This window comes from Trichosporon asahii, assembly GCF_000293215.1.
Source record: "Trichosporon asahii var. asahii CBS 2479 unplaced genomic scaffold scaffold00008, whole genome shotgun sequence".
Taxonomy (NCBI): Eukaryota; Fungi; Basidiomycota; class Tremellomycetes; order Trichosporonales; family Trichosporonaceae; genus Trichosporon; species Trichosporon asahii.
In genome coordinates, this window is record NW_014040916.1 from 525,992 (window position 1) to 544,644 (window position 18,653).

General features: G+C 61.5%; 6 protein-coding genes across 6 annotated transcripts; 3 read left to right on the forward strand and 3 right to left on the reverse strand.

Annotated features, from left to right (window-relative positions):
- Window positions 1-788: 788 nt before the first annotated feature.
- On the forward strand, window positions 789-1,949 carry A1Q1_06789 (uncharacterized protein; the record flags this gene model as incomplete). The annotated part of the gene is made up of 3 exons (XM_014327838.1): window positions 789-1,085; window positions 1,135-1,208; window positions 1,319-1,949. The coding sequence occupies 3 exons, from the start codon at window positions 789-791 to the stop codon at window positions 1,947-1,949; spliced, it is 1,002 nt and encodes a 333-aa protein (XP_014183313.1).
- Window positions 1,950-4,338: 2,389 nt separating this feature from the next.
- Window positions 4,339-6,276, forward strand: A1Q1_06790 (uncharacterized protein; the record flags this gene model as incomplete). Its single annotated transcript, XM_014327839.1, has 1 exon — window positions 4,339-6,276. One exon carries the CDS (start codon window positions 4,339-4,341, stop codon window positions 6,274-6,276), a length of 1,938 nt encoding a protein of 645 aa, XP_014183314.1.
- A 166-nt stretch (window positions 6,277-6,442) lies between these two features.
- A1Q1_06791 (protein farnesyltransferase) lies at window positions 6,443-8,227 on the reverse strand (the record flags this gene model as incomplete). The annotated part of the gene is made up of 3 exons (XM_014327840.1): window positions 6,443-7,463; window positions 7,584-7,829; window positions 7,890-8,227. 3 exons carry the CDS (start codon window positions 8,225-8,227, stop codon window positions 6,443-6,445), a joined length of 1,605 nt encoding a protein of 534 aa, XP_014183315.1.
- Window positions 8,228-10,043: 1,816 nt separating this feature from the next.
- Window positions 10,044-11,240, forward strand: A1Q1_06792 (uncharacterized protein; the record flags this gene model as incomplete). Its single annotated transcript, XM_014327841.1, has 2 exons — window positions 10,044-10,170; window positions 10,240-11,240. The coding sequence occupies 2 exons, from the start codon at window positions 10,044-10,046 to the stop codon at window positions 11,238-11,240; spliced, it is 1,128 nt and encodes a 375-aa protein (XP_014183316.1).
- A 143-nt stretch (window positions 11,241-11,383) lies between these two features.
- A1Q1_06793 (uncharacterized protein) lies at window positions 11,384-12,994 on the reverse strand (the record flags this gene model as incomplete). The annotated part of the gene is made up of 2 exons (XM_014327842.1): window positions 11,384-12,695; window positions 12,747-12,994. The coding sequence occupies 2 exons, from the start codon at window positions 12,992-12,994 to the stop codon at window positions 11,384-11,386; spliced, it is 1,560 nt and encodes a 519-aa protein (XP_014183317.1).
- Window positions 12,995-14,173: 1,179 nt separating this feature from the next.
- On the reverse strand, window positions 14,174-14,497 carry A1Q1_06794 (uncharacterized protein; the record flags this gene model as incomplete). The annotated part of the gene is made up of 1 exon (XM_014327843.1): window positions 14,174-14,497. One exon carries the CDS (start codon window positions 14,495-14,497, stop codon window positions 14,174-14,176), a length of 324 nt encoding a protein of 107 aa, XP_014183318.1.
- Between the last annotated feature and the right edge of the window lie 4,156 nt (window positions 14,498-18,653).

The window sequence follows — 18,653 nt, forward strand, 5'->3', positions numbered from 1 at the left end:
TTATGTGATCGGGCGTAACTGCAGGTCTCGCACCGTGCGGGTCTAGAGCATTCACTTCACCTCAGTCCCGATCAAGGTCCGCGCCAGTGTGAGAGCCGTCAGAGCTTTGAGAACGTGGAAGGCGGGCGAAAAGAATGTGGTTCGGAGGACAACGTCGGTGTCCACATGACCTGATGCCTGGGAGCAGATAACGACATGACGTACATTCGCCACTCTGGTCCGCTGACCTTGGCTAGCGTGAAATCAGATCTCGAGATCGCGCGCGGGACGCTGAGACGCCCGTTGCAGGCGTCGAGGCTGGGGCGCCTGGGAGGGGAGGCTGGAATTGCTTCTGTGCAAGCTATGAGAAGGGGCTGAGATCCGCGATCGAAAGAGTTGGTGGTGCGTACATATAACATTGCATCGAGCAAAGATGGGGACACGAAGCAGTGAGCTAGGCCAAAAGTGGAGGGTTTGTGTCAGACTGGGTGGAATACGCGCTGTCGCAAGACTCAGGCTCAGGGCTGCGCTGATTATGTAGGGGTAAGCCAGGGTGAACCCTAGCCTGATACGCTGAGGTGGCCCCTGCACATGCTCTCGCTTTTGCTCAGGTCCCGCGCTCATCCAGGCTCACCCCCCTTTCACGTCAACCCTCCACCTTCCCTGCACAGAATCGTGAGACCGCGCGGGAATCTCACCCAACGCATCGGCCACCTGACCTCCTCGCCATCACAACATCCTGCTATCGCCTTGCCCGATCACTTATCATCATCGGCTACAAAGATCACAAAGAGCGGACACCTACAACCATGCGCACACTCCTTTACGCCGTCGCCCTCGCGGCCGGCTCGGCCATCGCATCCCCCCTCCCTGACACACCTGCCGAGGACAACATCGGAGGCTCGGCTTCCGGCTCGCTTGGATCACATCCCGTCGCCCAGGTCACCAAGGCTTCGCAAGCAGCGATGGTCCAGGAGTCCAGTCCGCCGCACCTCTGGGTCACCAGCGCCAGGGCCCAGAAGAGCCTCGAGATCTACGACAACTTCATCATGAACCAGCCTCGCGTCAACGTCTCGCTGTACGCCATGTCACGCTGCCCGGATGCCGTGAGTGCTGCCCCTGAGTCTGACAGCTGACGAACAGAGGATGTGCGAGAATGTTTTCGAGGAGGTGCTCAAGAAGGAAGGCATCGCCGACAAGGTCGACCTCAGCATCGACTACATCGGCAGGTGAGTGTTACTACAGTGTGCGGACTGTCTCGGCTGCGCAGCAGGCGCAGTGGGCGCAGCGCCACCGTTTTGCGCTGAGCATGAATGTGCGCCAGCAACTGACAACGCAGGGTTGACAAGCACGCGACGTACGGGGTTGACTGCATGCACGGCGACATTGAGTGTGCGGGCAATGCTCACCAGCTCTGTCTGCAAGCAAACCTCGACCTGAAGGAGTGGTTTGGCGTCGTCACCTGTATGAACTATGGAAAGTTCCCCGGTACTGTCGGGACAATTTCCACGACACGGAAGTGTGTCGAGACGAATGGGGTGGACTACTGGCGTTCTGGCGTCGGTCCTTGCATCGAGGGACAGAAGCGCGACCGGCAGTCGCGTCACGCGCAGAATGTCGCGCGGGCGCTCCGCGAAGGCGGTGAGGTTCTTCCGCAAGCGCCGATGCTCGATGAGGACGGCGAGCCAGAGAACATGCAGCCCGAGCCCCTTAGCAAGGAGGCTCGGCAGCGTCTGCGCGAGAGCGTGCAGAAGACGAAGAAAGACGGTGTCGCCAAGAGCTGCACAATCCGTATCGACTCCACTATTCGCCGGGGCGGCGTTCGCCAGTGCGTCGTCGACGGTGGCGTGTGGAAGGGCTGTGATGACGGACACTCGCCGAGCGACTTTGTCCGCGTCATCGAGGAGGAGTTCAAGAACCTCGTCGACCAGATGATTGACGAGAAGGAGGCTTGGCACATGTACCCGTGAGCCTTAAGCCCATCGTCGTCAGCCCCCACGCGAGGGCACATCAGCATCATCCCCCATCTCGACACCATGTACAAGACACAAGCCAAGACGTAGACGCATTTCGGACATTCATCGTGTGTTGGCCTTGACGGCAGGCACGCCACCATGCACAACTTTGTATTGCGCGAGCGGCACGGGCGATTTGGAGTGGCAACGGTAAAGTAGTCACTAACCGGGGAAGCTTGGGCTGTGCAGTTATTGACATTCAGGCGAGCGTTCCGGGCGAAGCAAAGGCCGGTCGCAGTTCAGGAGCTGAGGGGCTGGGCGGCCGAGAAATGGTGCTCATGACTGATGCAGGACAAACACTGCCGTGACCATCGACAGCGTCGGCGTCACAGCGATTGCAAGAACTGAGGCGATCACGAACGTGCTGATCCTCGTCCAAGCTCTCATGGATTTCGGAAGAGTGCGGGACTCGCCTTGCAGAGGTGACGACTGCTGCGCGCTCGGAACATGTGGGGCTGCCGCCGGAGCCTAAAGCCAGAGCCGCTGCTCAGGCAGATGCCGCACGCTAAGCATGCTGAACTGCAGATTGCTTATCCCAATGCGCGATCTCCCTGCCGTGACTGGACGCTGTAAGGCCATAGAAATCGTCGTGACGTCCCTCCATGATCACCCGGTCCGCGGTCCGCAGGGCGACAGGGCTCGTCTCCTCGCAGCCCACGGTGATCCACCACGGCTCTACCAACCCCCGCGCTGCCACCCGGCTGATCGGACCGCGAGGCTGATCGGACCACTGGCTGCCCCGATCGGACTTCGGCCGAGTGCTTGCGAACGCTGCGACTCCTCAGGTCGAGCCGGCGGCAATGAAGACAGAACCTGATCGGGTCTCCACAATGTCCGCAACGGATCTGGCAGAACACGCTAATGCGGCAAGTGCACTACCACCAGTGGGTTTCGCCACCACAACACATGCAGGCGCATAGGGACGCGCGAGTAAGGCACGGAGATAGCCTCGATCCCCGTCTCAATCCCCGGCGCTTACTCGCGCCAAGCGGCGCGTACTGACGCCAGTGCATGTGCAGTGCAAGGCTGGCTTGAATTTGCCTGAATGTGCGGCGGTCGGCGGGGAGGGAGCTGAGAGGCAACAGGGAAATAGCAGAAAGAGCGGCAGGCGTTATCTCGGAGCTAGCAGAGTACGGCTCTGCGTGTAGTGTGGCAAGAGGCCGAGGCCCGAGGTCGGGCCTGCCTTCGGGCTTCGGGGCCACTGCCGCTGTCGCGGCGCACCTTGCGCCCCATCGGCGACCATGTGCTCTGCGGCTATGCGGCCTTGTGGAGCACACAAGAGGTACCCTTGCATTGTGAGGGGCTGGCTTAGTAGCGTGCCTGCTTTGCATGAGCTGCACCAACGCTCTGCCGATTTGGAAGAGGTTCCCGATGGCCAACGACCGGGCGACTGAGCAGCTGCGCCTGCGACGGGGAGCACATGAGGACGGCGCTGTTGACTACGGCCTGCGTCTGTAATTTTCTAAGTGGTGCTCGACGTCCTGGCTCATGGACAGTCACCTCTGAGCCTGTGTTCTCGCCCGACTCGCAGAGCTACGCAGCCGGGGCACACGGCGAATTACACACGCGACGGGAGATGAGGATCGCCGATCAACTCACACGACGGGGCGTCACCCCATCCCCCCGGGCCACACTAAAATGTCCATTAGCACGGGGGCGGGGAGCCTAACAGCGCGCCAGAAGCTGTGCAGCACACAACGCGTCCGCAATATGCAATCACCCCACTCGCGAGTCCCTCTGTCCCACATGAATGTCTGAAAGGTGGAGCAAAACGCACACACACTAGCGAGGCACTGGTGACTAACCAGCCTCCTTCCTATGCGGACTAACGGCTACTTTCTGAATACGAGATACGACCGACATGAGCCGAGTCGGCGACTGACTTTTTTTCCTAGGGGGTATACTCGGTCTATTCGGTCTCCTCGGCTCCAACCTCCCTCATCGTGATGCGACGAGAGATCCCCGGCGTACCCGTTCCTTCAGGTTGAATGTGACCTGGCCAATGATGCGGTGGTGGCGAGGTGTTGGCGTGAGAGCTTGCTTTGCTGCCCCGGCTGTCGAGGAGATGTTTGGCATCATGGGTTGGGTGCTCGCTGCGACCTAAGCTGCTGCGCGGTGCTCTCTGCGAGCGTCGAGCGGCGAGGTTAGAGATATAAACATTGCAGAGGGCGCGTTTACTCCTCAAACCGACAACCTCTCCTCTCCGCACTGCTCGAGCTCCCAGCTTGTGCAGAATTCCCCTCCCCCACCACCTTGTACACCTCCGAGTTGTAACTTGCTCTCCCATCCAACCCATCTCGTGTATACCTCTACTCCGTAGCCTATCCTCTTGCTTACCTTCATCATGTCGGGGCCGATCGACTGGCACTCTAACCCTCGTCCCTCCCGCCCTGCGTGGGCTGTCTCCCTCTCCGCTCGCGGCGATGCTCATCGCGCCCAGGCCGAGAGCCGCTCTCGCTCTCTCTCCAAGGTTGTCGCGTGGCTCGCCACCGACCCTCCCCTCCCTGGCCGCTACGGCGCTATCGCTCCCCCTCGCCCTACCTCGGAGAACCCTCCCGTTGCCACCCAAGACCTTGCCACCCGCGAGCCCAACACGCGCTACATCTACCGCTCCTCTGTCATCACGCCCTATGCCCCCAACCCCCTCTACCCCGACACGCCCTTTGCGCCCGGCGAGAGGGACCGCGTCAATGGCCAGCACCAGCGCTGGGTCGGCGCCGACACCAAGCTGAACGGCAAGACTGTGTGGCCGTACAACAACCTCGACCTGATGCCCTTTGGCGGCGGCGGCGGGTCGCCCCCCCCCACTCCTTCGCCTGAGCCTCAGACGCCCAACGGTTCGCCCAACCCCCGCTCTGCCGGGCCCAAGACCTTCAGCGCCTCGTCTGGCTCTAACAACGCCTCGTTCGGCCCCTCGGACTCGTCTCGTCCCGGTTCCTTGTCCCAGCGTGGCCCTTCCGACTTCTCTTCCGGCCCTTCGGACTCCCTTTCCCCCCGCCCCGATTCGGGCAAGGGCAAGGGCAAGGCGCACGACACTGCGTGTCCGAAGCTGCCACTCAACCCTACTTCCAAGATCATGCAGCTCCGCCCCCTGCACGTGCACTTCACCTCTCCCATGCGCTTCCAGCCCATCCCCACTCCCCACCCGGACGCGTACTGGGTCGGCACTGTTGCCTCTACCGGCGTCATGGTCTGTCCTAACGAGCACTTGACCGAGACTGCGTGGCGCTCCCTCGGGCGCCTCGAGTCCGCGCACCGTATGTACTATGCCGTCCAGAACTCCTTCCCCGCGCCCGGCGACTCTCCCTGCTGCTTCCCCGGTACTCAAGCCTACCGCGCCCGCGCCAACTCTACCACTTCCTCTAGCTCCAACGGCAGCGGCTCCGCGCTCGGCACTCGCGCCGCGATCACGACGCACGCGCGCGAGTTCAACGCCAACACCCTCTTCCCGGCGACGATGCAGCACCGCCTCCTCCGCGACGACTATGGGCTGCTCTACCTCCTCTCGCACTGGGACGTTGCGATTCTCGAGCAGTGGATCGTCGAGAATGCGCGCAAGTGTGGGCTCAAGCGCTGGGCCAAGCGCCAGAACCGCCGTCTCCGCCACGGCCACTGGTGGCACTGGAACCTCCGTGCCCGCTCGCCGAGCACTGGCTCCGAGTCGTCCACTGGCTCCGCTAGCTCCGCCCCATCCGTCGGCAGCCCCTTCGGCGCCATTGGCGACCGCCCCGCTCAGTCTGTCGGGTGCCCCTTCGGGGCCATCGGGGAACGTCCCCCCCAGACTGTGGTCGCCACCGCGACCCGCACCATGACCAACACCGCTGGCGGTGACGGCGTGGCGGGTCCCAGCACTGCGACCAACGCGGCGGGCGGCAACGGCGTCGCGGGTCCCAGCACCCAGCGCCTGCCCCCCGCCCCGCCACTGCCGAGGCGGCGGAGCCCACTCAGCCTGCCCAGCGCCCCGCCCCGCGCTTCGCCACCACCCCCATCGGTGGCATTACCTTCCGCACCATCAACGGCCGCCAGAGCTGGAGCGGCTACCACTCGGCGCCCTAAGCGCCTACACATCCCAAGATCCACCACCACCACTCTCCGTCACTCCCATCTCGCCATAGAATCAGTCGCCATCTCGACTCCATATACCTCAACCAGAAAACACACAAAAAAAAAAAAAAAAAAAAATCCGCGCTGTGCTAGACTCGCTCCGCCTCGCCTCGTCTCCGTTTGCTTCTTGTACATTATGACGATTCGGATAGTGATATGTAGGATAGACATTTACTGAAAACTGAAAATGCAAAAAAAAAAAATCCACCATAGACACTACTAAATGCCGTATGAACACTTGAGTGTGATCACTCAACTTACCCCGAGCACTACTGACGCGATGCATATACTACAGGTCTCCTCTGTCGACTATACACAGATCCACTCGACGACAGCTCGGGGCCTCACTTCTGTCCGTAGAAGTACTTGATGAACGGCCTCAGTCTTCCCTGCGACACATTGAACACGGGTGTCGTGACGCCCACCCTGCTCTCCTGGCCCCCGACGACGAGCTCGTTGCTCTTATCCTCGACCCAGCCCAGGACATTGGCATACACCTCGCGGCGCACCCTCTGCCGCTCCTCTTCGCTGCTCCACCCTCCCTCTGCCGTCGTGGGCTGGACGGCCGGCAGACCCGCCGTCGTGTCAAACGCATCCCTTGCGGCCTGCACCGCAGCCGCGTCATGGCGCATCTGGTGCTGCGCGACCGACAGTCCAGACAGATTGTTGCAGGTATGGTACAGGTCTGGCCGCTTGCCGGGCTTGTCCCTCAGCCCGCCGGCTGGTTCGGGGCCGGCCTCCCGCTGGGCCGCGAGGAGGACGTACTCCTGCAGCGCGACTGGTGATGTCAGCACATCACCTTCGTAGCACAACTCACCCCGGTTGAACAGCGCCTGCATGCCCGGCTCGTCTGTCCACTCGCCATCCCCGTCGTCGTCGAGCACGGCTATGCGCGACTCGGGCTCGTGCTTGTCTCGCTGCCGCCGCGCCAGCTCCTCTACAACGGGCACCCCGCCCCCAACCCACCAACCATAGCACCCGTCTACGAGCTTGTTCGTGCGGCCCCGGAACCCACCCACTTCTCCCGCTTCGCCCTGCATCATGACGCTCCACCTGAGGGCGGACTCGGCGTCGATCGGCCTGGGATAGTCGCCCGGCAGCGAGGATAGGGGCGAGTTCGGGGGCGTAATAGAGGAGAGGAGAAAGTGCGAGTTTAGCGCACACGAGGTATACCCCCCGTGCGCCTCTGCGAGGGCTGCGCGCGGCGCGTCGGCATCAGCCGTGTCGAGACCAAAGGCGAAGGCACTGGCGGCGAAGCCGCCCTCGTACGTCTGGCAAGAGGCCAGGGCGCGGTCGACGCCGAGCAGGAGCTCGGGCGTCAGGAGGTCCAGCAGCGTCGCGACGACGAGGAGGCAGTATGTTCCCCTGGGCGTCAGCTTTCGTCATACGGAGGAACTAGCTAAAGAGGTTGGTGGGAGAGCGACACTGGCGTTCCGCGATGGTCCGCTGAGCGCCGTCGGCTCCGCCTCCGACTTTAGTACTCACCTCACGTCAATCTCGCCGCCGTCACAGACATGAAACCCGCCGTCGGGACGCTTCATGCGCATGAAAAAGTCGTAGATGCCCTGTCTCGCTTGGACGAGTTGGGGCCAGCCGCTGCGCTCCGAGCCCACAATCGCGAGCGAGCACACGGCCGCATAGTTCGGCAGGAGATGGGCGAGGTGCGTGTTTCCCGGTCCGCCGCCGAAGCCGCCCGTCGGCGATTCAAACTTGAGCAGAGTCTGGACTGCCCTTATACCTTGTTAGCTTGGGAACAATAAGGAGTGTAGATGTGGGGGGCTCAAGACTCACCGCTCAGTCGTTCCGGGATCCAGACCAATGCCCAGCAGATCGAGACTGTGCACAGTCCAGTACATGAGCCACGGCCGCGATGCGTCGAGCGCAACATAGGGAGATGGGAGGCGGTAGAACGTGCTGTGCAAGAAAATGCCGTGCTCCGCTTTCCGGAGGACCGTCGTGCCCCCCGCCGTGGCTGGTTCTCTTGGTACGAGTGCGGGTGCGGTGTCGGCAAGCACGTCGCCGAGCCGGTCCTCCGTGTCCCGCTGCTCGAGCAGGGTGTCTGTGTACACCCCGTCGGAGGGGAGGGGGACCCGCGGCAAGGTGAAGACGGAGGGGTACGCGCTCGTCATGGCCGATGGTGTGAGAGTTAACTGGAGGAGAGTGCGCATCACTTATTGTTCAGAGTCGCGGTGCACCTCCACCCTCTGACGTTGGCGGAGATGGGGTGATCTCCGTGGTTGAGCCCATCAGCTGATCGCGACGAGGAAGGCTCATTGTTCTCGTCGATATATTTAGCGCATGCTGAGCATGCTGAGAACAATGGAGCCGGACCCCGGACCCCGCTCAGACTACGACGAGGTGCCCCGAATCCCGGAGCTGGCGTGGATCCTGGACGCTGAATGGCCCTGTCTGGCTAGCGCGATTCATGGACCGGAGTGGACTAGATCCGTCCGTTCCGGGGGCGCAACGCAGTCATCATCTGCTGCACGCTAGCTTGCACTTGGACTGAACAACGACTACGGTCATATTAAGAAGGCGACAAGCAGAGTAGCGAGCAACCTCTTTCGGACGAGTTGCTGACTGACAAGACAAAAGGAAGACAAGGTTTCGTCATCCGCTACTGCACCGGTACCTGGAGTGAACCGCTTCCAGCGGACACATTCTGGCGACGGAGAAGTCCGGCTATGTGTTTGTTTGCATCAGACGTCAGACTCGTGTGCGTGGCAGAGCGCTATCTAATCGCCGTGTGTGCCCCACGAGCTACAGGCCGAAGGGCTAAGTCCATCGGACAAGTATTCTGGAAGGCAGTTGTGTAATGGGATTTATGCATCCCGGGCCGGCGTCTGGCTTGGCTCTACGGGATCCTGTGGCTTTGCGGGGACGACGTCGCTGACTACAATGGCTGTCGCTTAGTGATGATAAGGGGATGGATGCTCTGCACGTGTCGATGGTGCCGCGGGTTGACGGTGCCGGGCCGGTGATTTGGGTGCGTCTGGCTGGCTGGCTGGGCAGAGGAACATTTGCCACCAGCGGCATGCAGGTGTAACCGGCACTTTGGTACGCGGTGGAAAAAAAGTTGAGCGGTGACGGGGGACTAGTCGCTGGGCTGTGGAAGCGCGATGGAGCCGCAGCCCAGGCGACACCACGGTGCGTCCATGCGACGCGGGCCCGGTGTGTCCAGGTGACGAGCCGCCCGCCGAGATGCATTCCATTCCATGATAGGTCACCCAGTGGAGCAGATGCATTCACTCGCAGGGTCGGACACAAGCCCAGCAAGCCCAGCAAGCCCAGCCAGCCCAGCCAGGCGCGCGATCTCTACGTCGACGCCATAACCGGCTCAGGACCACAGGGGTACGCGGGGCCTGGGGCCTGAAATGACCCGACGACATGCGTGGTACCTGGGTATATATCTATCAGCGGCCGCCGATCTATAAAACTTGGTCCTTTGTTGTTGTCTTCCCCCCGCTTTCTCTTGCACCCCCCGCCTAACCCACTGCACCACCTATCAGCCCGCTGATTGACCTGCCCCAGACGCGTCGCCCTGGCCATCCCACTCTCGCCTCCCCCCGCCAGTGTCACACCCCCGCACGCCCTCACGCTCGCACACCGCCGTCCGCCCGTCCACCCGTCCGCGCCGTATCGACGAGCTCAGACCCCTACGGCCGCTTGCAGCTGCAGATCTCTGCCCCAACGATTTTGACCGACGGCCGCCAGTGACCCGTTCCCCGCGCTCCTATCTCTGACAACGTCATTGGCACCGAACGTCCAACGAACCACCGAGGACAGGTAAGTTTTGCTCTGCGTTGGCCCCGGCGCCACCGATGCGAGAGCCGTCGGTCTGGCCAGTCAGTCTGGCCCAGACTTGCTTGCTCGCCAGCCCGCAATATATACAGGAGGCAAGAGCTGACACCGACCCCTTCTCTTATCGACCGATCGACACACATCATGAACGCTACGATCGATTTCGAGCAGGTCCCAACAATGATTGCCAACTCTGCGCGGCAGCTCGTTGCGCGCGTCCAGGCGCGCAGCGCGAATGCGACCCCTCTCCTGCCTTGGGTCCCGAAGTGGCGTGAGTGACACATACGCTGTGTACTCGCAGTGTATGCAGACGCCCCGAGAGCCACCGCTGACAGGTTAGTCAAGGTGCTCTTCCTGCTCGTTCTCATTCTGCACACGAACTCGCTCCCGTTCATGTGGCACATTCGCGTGTGGGCGCACCCGCTGCATGCCTTTATCCAGAGCAAGGTAATGGGCAAGCGTGCGTACTGGAAGAAGTGGCTGCGTGAACTCGACGCGCAGGGCGGCATCACGGGCCTGCGCGTGCGCACGACACGCCGCGCCCTCGCCGACGACTGCGACTACAACATGCACCTGTCCAACAGTGCCTATGCGAAGAACTCGGACCAGAACAAGATGGCCTTTGCGATCGACGCCTTTGCGCCCGCCTTTGTCACGGGCGGGTTCATGGCCCTCGGCGGCTCCCACTGGCTGTACCTCAAGGAAATCCCGATGGGCACCGAGTACGTGATGGAGACGCGCCTGGCTGGCTGGGGCGACAAGTGGATGCACCTCGTGACCGAGTTCATCATCTACCCGAAGGGCAAGAAGGTCGTTCACAAGACGAAGGCGGGGCGCCCGAACCCGCCCGTGCCGACCTTCTCGGCCCCGCCGAGCGGCACCGACTCGCCCGCCTCGGGCGTGCCCGTTAACGGCGGGCCGGCCGCCGGCGAGAAGGCCGAGGCGATGGTGCGCTCTGCCTCCGAGGTGCTGAAGAAGGTGAAGGCGCGCGTGCGCGACCCGCGCCCGGACGGAGGCGTCATCTGCTGCGTCGCCATCACAGACTACTGCTTCAAGCAAGGGCGCGTCACAATCCCGCCGCGCATCGCGCTGTTTACGGGCTTCCACTCGCCCGACCCCGCCATGCGCGAGGAGGCCATGCGCATCCTCCTCCAGAAGGATAATGGCATCCCCTTCGTCCGCGGCAAGTGGAAGGAGCACCCGCTCGCTGACAAACTTGGGCTTGACGTCGGCCTGGGACCGGATGGCACGACGGCGTGGGCCCAGGCCGTCGCCGACAAGATGGAGGAGGCGAATGACGACATTGCCTCTGTCGGCGCGTCGTACATGCCTGGTCTCTAAGCCAGCTATCGCGAGCGCAGCGAGCACAACTAGCGAAGCAAAGGTAAACTCAGTAGTCCCACCCCAGCGCCCTCACTATTAATAGCATCAGTTCCACTAGGACATAATAACTCCATACCATGCATAGATTCACCCTCTTGCCTCTACAACGGTCCCGGCATCGGGCTCTTGCGACACTCAATCTTGACCCAGACGAGGCTGACAGAGCTAGCGGCCAGGAGTGCCGCGACCATGATGGCCATGTTGTGGTACCCAAACGGCGTCGTCTTGGTGTGATCGACGAGGGCGCCGGCGCTGGGCGTGCCGAACAAAGACCCAATGCCGCGGACAGCGTACAAGACGCCATTGACCGAGGCAAAGTTCTGCGGCCCAAACAGTTCCACAAGACACGTCGGGAACAAGCTGACATAAGCCGATGCGAAACAGCCGTAAAGGATGGCGTAGGTGACGAAGAGCCCTTGGCCCGCGTGCAAGCTAGATGTGAGGGTGGAGGGCAGCCAGAGCGCAAAGCTGCACACGGCGCTGACGGCCGTGGAGAGGAGGAGCATGTTGATCCGTCCAAACCGATCGGCCGCGAGGCCGAGGAGGATCTTGCCTATGGCGTTGCACGCATTGTTGACCGCGATAAAGTTGGCGCCCTCGCGCGCAGAGTACCCCAGTGTGCGCGCGTACGCCGAGAAGAAGAAGACGGGCGTATAGTACGCTGCGGCCTGGAGCATGGCGCTGAGCAGTTGCGCGCAGAACCGGCCGCTCCGCGCCGTCCGCCAGGACACGAGGGGCACGATGCGCCTGTGCCGCTTGGCGGGCAGGCCCTGCGCCCTCCGCTCCGCGTCCATGAGCCGCTCGCGCTCGCGCTCCGCCGCGTGCCGCGCCTTGCTGACTGGATCCCAGTCGATGATGAACCCCGACACGACTATCAGGCCCGTCGTGATCGCGCCGGAGACGCGGAGCGTGTTCCTGAACCCCAGGCTGGCGTTGAGCGCCTGGATCGCCGGCGCCCACACTAGTCCCCCGATCCCCGTCCCGCTCAGGATGAGGCCAATGGCGAGACCGCGCCGCGCCCCGAACCAGGTCGGCGCCACAGTGCACGGCGTCATGTACGCGAAGCACGTCGCGAGGCCCATCAGCACGCCCTGGGTCAGGACGAACTGCCACAGGTGCTGGGAGTAGCTCGCGAGCAGGCTCGAGGCGATGAAGAGCACGGCGCTCGTGAAGATGGCGACGCGCGGGGAGAAGCGCCGGATGAACGCTGTTGTTATCGGCGCGCCCATCGTTTGGAACGTCGCCGTTAGCGTGCCGATGATGTCGATGGCGGCGGCACTGGCGCCAGTGAAGGGCGTGTTGGGCTCGAGAGACATGGCCTGGTAGATCTCCTGGTACACGCCGAAGGAGAAGAGCATGCCGCACGAGGTGAAGATGACGAAGAAGGAGGCGATGGAGATGGCCAGTTGGCGGCTGGAGGTTAGCTCAGACGGATACATTGCAGCTCGATACGATCGGACTCACGATCGCGTTGGCGCTTGCACATCGTCGATAGCTACTATCGGTTCTGTCTGTGTGGGGAGGTCGGAGAGCTCAATGTCCTCGCCTGTTGTTGCGACTGACGCGCGCGACCCCGGGACAGGGAGAGAGGTGGTCGACGCTGCCGGGGGCGTGTGCACCGATGGAGCGGCGGAGGCAGACGCGCGAGACGCAATCGATGTCGTAGACAGCGTCGCGGCCGTGCGCGCCGGACGCGCAGATACTGATGCCATGGAGTATGATGCTTGTGTGCTACCGAGCCATGGGTCGTGGATGAAGAGTCGTCGACTTTAAGCGGAAGCGAGTGCGCAAAGTTACGCCGCAGAAGTAAAGTGGCGACCGCGGAGATGGCCGATCCAGGGACACATGCCGAGTCGATGGTGGAGTCGAATCGTCCACTCAGCGGGGTGCGAGATAAATGATCAAGGGCGACGCGGATAATGCCAGGATGCGAGGTAGACATGTCAGTGGTCGATGCTTTCGAGCCGCGCAGGCATTTGCAGGGCAGTGGAGGACGGTGCGCCGTACTGCTAGGTAGTTGAGCGGTTCGGCCGCTTAGCATAGCGACGCTTGCTCCGCTCTCCGTGGTGTCGGCGTTGCTCGCCGATCACCGCCGCCACGGCTTATAGTGGTGAGACTCCGTCTGCAGAGCGAGGTCCGTCCGGAGAGTACCGTGCATCCATCCCCGCTGCTGTCAGCTCTTACACGATGTGTCGAGCTTACTGGTCTGCGCAAACGCCTTCCCGCATTGTTTCCGACCATCGCCGATGCGGAGTCGTTTGCTTAAAGACAGTCGCCAGCACCGGTTACAGTCGTCAGTTCGAGTGTAATGAGCTCGTTGATTATGGCCTTCAGCTGTGTCGTGAGTTGTGTTGTTCATTATCTCGAATCGCTCCAGGAGCATATGAGCAAGCTGCACTGGACTTACAACGCATTTTGTCTCCCCTCCACTTGCCTCGAAGCCGTCATGAACGGCAATAAAAAAGAATGGAGAGCTCGAGAACTCGAAGCCACTTATGGCTCTCAGGAAAACGACAGGGGAAGGGGTATTCACAGGGGGGAGGAGAAGTAAGAATCTAGGAAAGCACAAGGAGCGTTTGATGTTGGAGCTTGGGCATTCGCTAGAGTGAGAAGAGCAGCTCATGCGCCCTCGACGATCGCCACTTGATCCCGCTGCTGACACAACACACAGTTCCCTTCACCACTCGAGAAGCCCAAAAGCTCTAAGGATCTGGAAACCTCTGCAGTAACCATTGCCGTGAGCAGCGCGGACTCGCGGAGCTGAACGTGGATGTCAGTTCAGTAGGGTGAAGGTATGCGAATGCCACGATGGAATAGGAGAAGGTTCAAATCCATCGAGATAGTCCGAATGTACAAGTCTAATATCTAGAGTGTCGCAGCGCGTAAAGGGCTTAGAACGCACCCAAGCCGGCACCCTCCCAGAACACGGGCCACTCCTGCTTCCAGCCTCCGAACTGGCCAGCGGGGGGCTTCTGCTGGGGACGGTCCTGGATAAGGCGGAGGAAGGCGTCCTCGAAGTGGGGGTCGAGGCAGCGGGGAGCGGAGGAGGGGCGCATGTTGGAAGGAGCGGGCGAGGCAGGCTTGGAAGACTTGGCAGACTTGCTCGACTTGGACGAAGAAGGGGAGCGCTTGACTTCGGCGCGCTTCAGGCTCGAGACACGGACGACGCCGCCGAGGTCGACGATGGTGGGCGCCTGAGTCGTGGTCTGAGACATGGGGAATGAGGTGCTGGAGTGGGTTAGATTCGGTAGGAACAAGCGAAACTCACTCAGAGAGAAATAATTGAATTGAGGCGAGAAGGAGGACGAGAACGAGATGATGTCCTTGGGTGTTGGTGGCCAAAGGGCTTTTGAAGATGACGCGGTGGTCGAGGTCTCCGACTTGCGTCCAGGAGTTTTGGGGCGAGGAAGAGGGTTGTTGGATATGAAGCTGTGAAGAAAATGGAGAGCGACAGGCGTGAGCGAGGTGAGGAGGAGTTGAGAGTTGGGAGGATGTCGCTGGTGCCGCGCTCTCTTTTGTAGACGAAGAGAATGAGAATGTGGTGAGAATCAAAATAAACAGCTGGAGTGCTTAAGAACGCGAGGTCGGCGGCAGGCAACGGCAGTCTAGCGCAGGGCGCGGACGCTGCGGCGCGAGCCTTGGGGAGGAAGGGTCCCGTTGCTCGCTGTCGCAGACGAGGGGCGCAAGGAGGCGCGTGAAAGCGTGTGAGGGCCGCCGCCAATCTCAATCTAGCCTCGAGCCTGTGTCAGCGTAAAGCGGGAGATTAGACGATCAGCAGTCCTCCAAGGGCCAAGGGGGCGGCGGGGCGTCACCGGCTGCGCCTGCGTTCTCTCCTCTTTCGTCGCCCGCCTTCACCTGCCGTCGCCGTCTTCCGGGATCGCCGTGAGCCTTCCTCGCGTTGAATCACATATTGAGCGGGCCATTGCGCTCATTGGATCGTCGCGGGCCATGTCGCGGCGATCGCAGCTCCAACGCTCCTTTCCGCTGCGGATCGCGCAGGTGCTCCGCTGAGCGCGCAAATTGCGCACGTACTTGGCAGAGGTAAGCTGTCAGTAGGAATGAGCAGCTGCGTTGTTTAGATCCAAGGACGTGCAATCTGTGCAGCGGTGAGTCTGGGTCCTCGCTCGATCACGGTCGCAGCTCGCAGCCTTCCCTCGATCAATACGCAGCTCGCGAACATTTGTCAGTTGATCCGGCCCGGCGGAAGAGCTAGTTTATCGAGACCACGAGGTCGCCGGACACCATGTGCTGATAAGGGCCAGCCACATCGCGCTATGCTCGCCCAGACTCCAATCGACCCTCTAGCGCAGTCGCCAAGATGACTCTCGAACCTTTCATACGCCGGTCGTGTGACGCGTGATCGAATGCGCATCTAATCCATAACCAAGATATGCACGCCTACCTGCCCTACAGCAGCCGTCCCAGTCCGCTCCACGCCTTGACGTCCGGCCGCTGCAGCTCGCGAGCCTTGGCGTACTCGCCGCCGTTGAACGCTTCACCACCGCTCTCCTCCGCAGCATCGATGATAGAGGCACGGTCGCTCCACACGTCTTCGAGGCTGTCAGCCAGCTTGCGGCGGTACTTGACGATCTGCTCCTGGAGATCCTTGGCCTGCTCTGGGAAGGGCAGGATGAGGTGGCGGAGAAGCGTCAGCGCCTCGTCCGACTTCTCGTCTGTTCGCGCGACGAGACGGCCGATCGAAGCAATGAGGTAGTCCCACTCGTCGACCGTGCCCTTGCGACCACGCGCCTTCTTCGACGACTTTCGGCGGGTTCGGTTTGTTTGTCTGGCTGTCAGCAATGCGCTATCAGGCGTACGGTTACTCACCCAGTGATGCGCGTCGACTGAGAGAGGACAGTGGTGGGCGCAACTGTGTAGCGCGTGAACTGTGTCGCAACTGTGGTAGCTTGCGTTGCGACGTCGACATTGTCGAGATCAAGCTCCTGCTCCACAATGTAGAACGTGTCCGGGTCCGCGAGGCGGATCTTGCGCAGGTCCTGGATGCGAGCCATCTCCTTGTCGAGCTGACCATCCATCTCCTCAAAGACCTCGGCGAGAGCCTCGTGAGCGTCTTCAATAGCAGGGTGGACGACCTCCTCCACAAGGACATCCTTGCCGTGCTGGGAAATGAGGCGGTACGCCTCGCTGAACTCGCCACCGCGGCAGAGGATGTCGATCGCAGAGTCGACATCGTTCGCGTAGTCGAGGAACACCTGCGAAGCCTCAATGCTTCGTCCTCGTCCGCCGAGGTAATCTGCGTGTCAGCTGATGCGGACTGCCAGTGAGCTTACCAGTGACTCGCTCGACCATTCCAGCGATGACGTCGGCAGGCTGAGTCTTCGCGAGGGTGAAGAGCTCACGCCATGCGTGAGCGCGCTCATACGCCTTCAGAGCCTTCGCCTCCTGTCCTGCGAGAATGTACGCTGTCATGAGCTTTCTGTACACGAGGTTCCAGCTAAGAGATGGACTCACAGATGGCAGCCTCGTTGAAGTCTCGTCGGTCATACAGGTAGTCTCCGTACAGCCCGTGGATGACAGTGAGCTTCTCCTTGTCGTCCGCGTACAGCTTGAACGCCTCGTCGAACAGCTCGTACCTGGAGAGGTACGACGCGGCGTCGTCGAAGCGGTCGGGGCCGGCAGCCTTCAGGTTGCGCAGGGCGCTCTCTCGTCGACCGAGGTGGTCATCGATGCGGAAGCGCTGCTCGTACTTCTCAAGGGCGCGGAGTTCACGCAGGAACGGCAAGTACTCCTTCGGATCCTTCTGGCTGTACTGCGCAACCATGAGGACGAGCTCAAAGTTGTACATGCCGAGCGCGACATCGTAGAGCTGGTTGACGTTCGACAAGAAGATGATGTACTTGATCGCTTCCTCGACGACCTCGGGGTGCTCAGCCTGCAAGCGCAGCAGGACCGAGAGTCCACCCTCGTAGTCGGGAGGGCTCTTGCAAACGTAAGTGGTGAGGATGGTCTCAACGTAGTCGACCAAGCCCTTGGCCTCGACGAGGGCCCGCAGGTTGTCGCACACAGAGTTGACCTTGTCCTTCGGGACGGATCTGTAGCAGTCAGCTTCGCGGTCCAGCAGCCTATAGCTTACGGCCGGTTCATGTCCCTTCCGAGATCTGGGTACATGGCTCCCGAAACATCCTCGGAACTGGAGTCAGCTTGTACGGTCGACAACACTTACTTGAGCGACGATACAAAGAGGTTCAGGTAATCGACCTCCGGCACCTGCTCCACAAACTGGGGCAACGATGCCATGAACTGCTCCGGCGCTAGGTCGTAGATGATATTGAGATCCAGCCTGTTCTTGCGACAAGACATCAGCGCCTCGCGGTATCGGCCAGCGAGGATGTCCTGCCGAACGACAGCCAGCACCAGTGGCCGCGGGTACACCGTCTCGAGGTTTCCACGGGGCATCTGAAGCACAAGGCTCATGCTGCTAGGGCAAGCGACAACGGCGAGAGCTCCACGCTCTACGCGTCGTGTCTCCCACTCTTCCTTGTCAGGGATGCCGTCGACGAGACGGGAGACCGACTCCAGGGGCGCGTAATGAGACCTCTGGTCGGTTGTCGTGTAGATTACGAATGACGGAGTCAACGTCAAGCTGGTGACGTTGCTGGCAATGACAGCTCCATCGGAGCTGTCTGCGAGAGATGAGGCATACAGCTTGGCCTCGTCGTTGATTCCGAACACCAGCCGAGCATCATGAGACACTTGCACGACCTGCGCCTTCGGGCATAGGGAGCCGACAGAGGCATCCTCATCCCCGAGGCTCGTGATGAATCCGTCGCGACAGACAACAAACCAGCTGGTCTGAGCCTCCCATCCGACAGCCTCCGCCGACTCCAACAAACCCTGCTGCGGGCCGACCTCGTTCGCGTCCGCCGTCCGCAGAAGCGCGGCGTCCTCTCCCCCGCTCCAAAACACCGCTGCAGCCTTGCCGTCTCCAGAAAGCGCAATCTGCTTTGCAATGAACTCGTCATCGGGCGCAAGCTGAGCCTCCCACCGAAGCTTCGGCTCAGCAGGCTTACCACCGGCACGCAGCCGTGACTGGCCAGCCTCCGGTAGCCGTGTTCCGAGATCCCAGACCTGAACCCGTCCCGAGGCGAAAAGCACGCCGAGGGTGTCCTCTGTCGGGGACATAGCCACGTGCACAGCCTGCTCAGGAAGGGCGATCTGATACGACGACATTGGTGGCGGTACGTTCTGGGTGCGGAATGGGGTCACGAGCAACTTCTTGCCGTCGACGACTGCGACGGTTCCAGTGTCGTTGGGCATAGGAAGGTGAGATGCGTAGGTGTCCCAGGCAAAAGAGCGGACCTGCACGTTGTCTGGAGGTCAGCGTCGTCAGGACTAGTCCAACTCACCTTC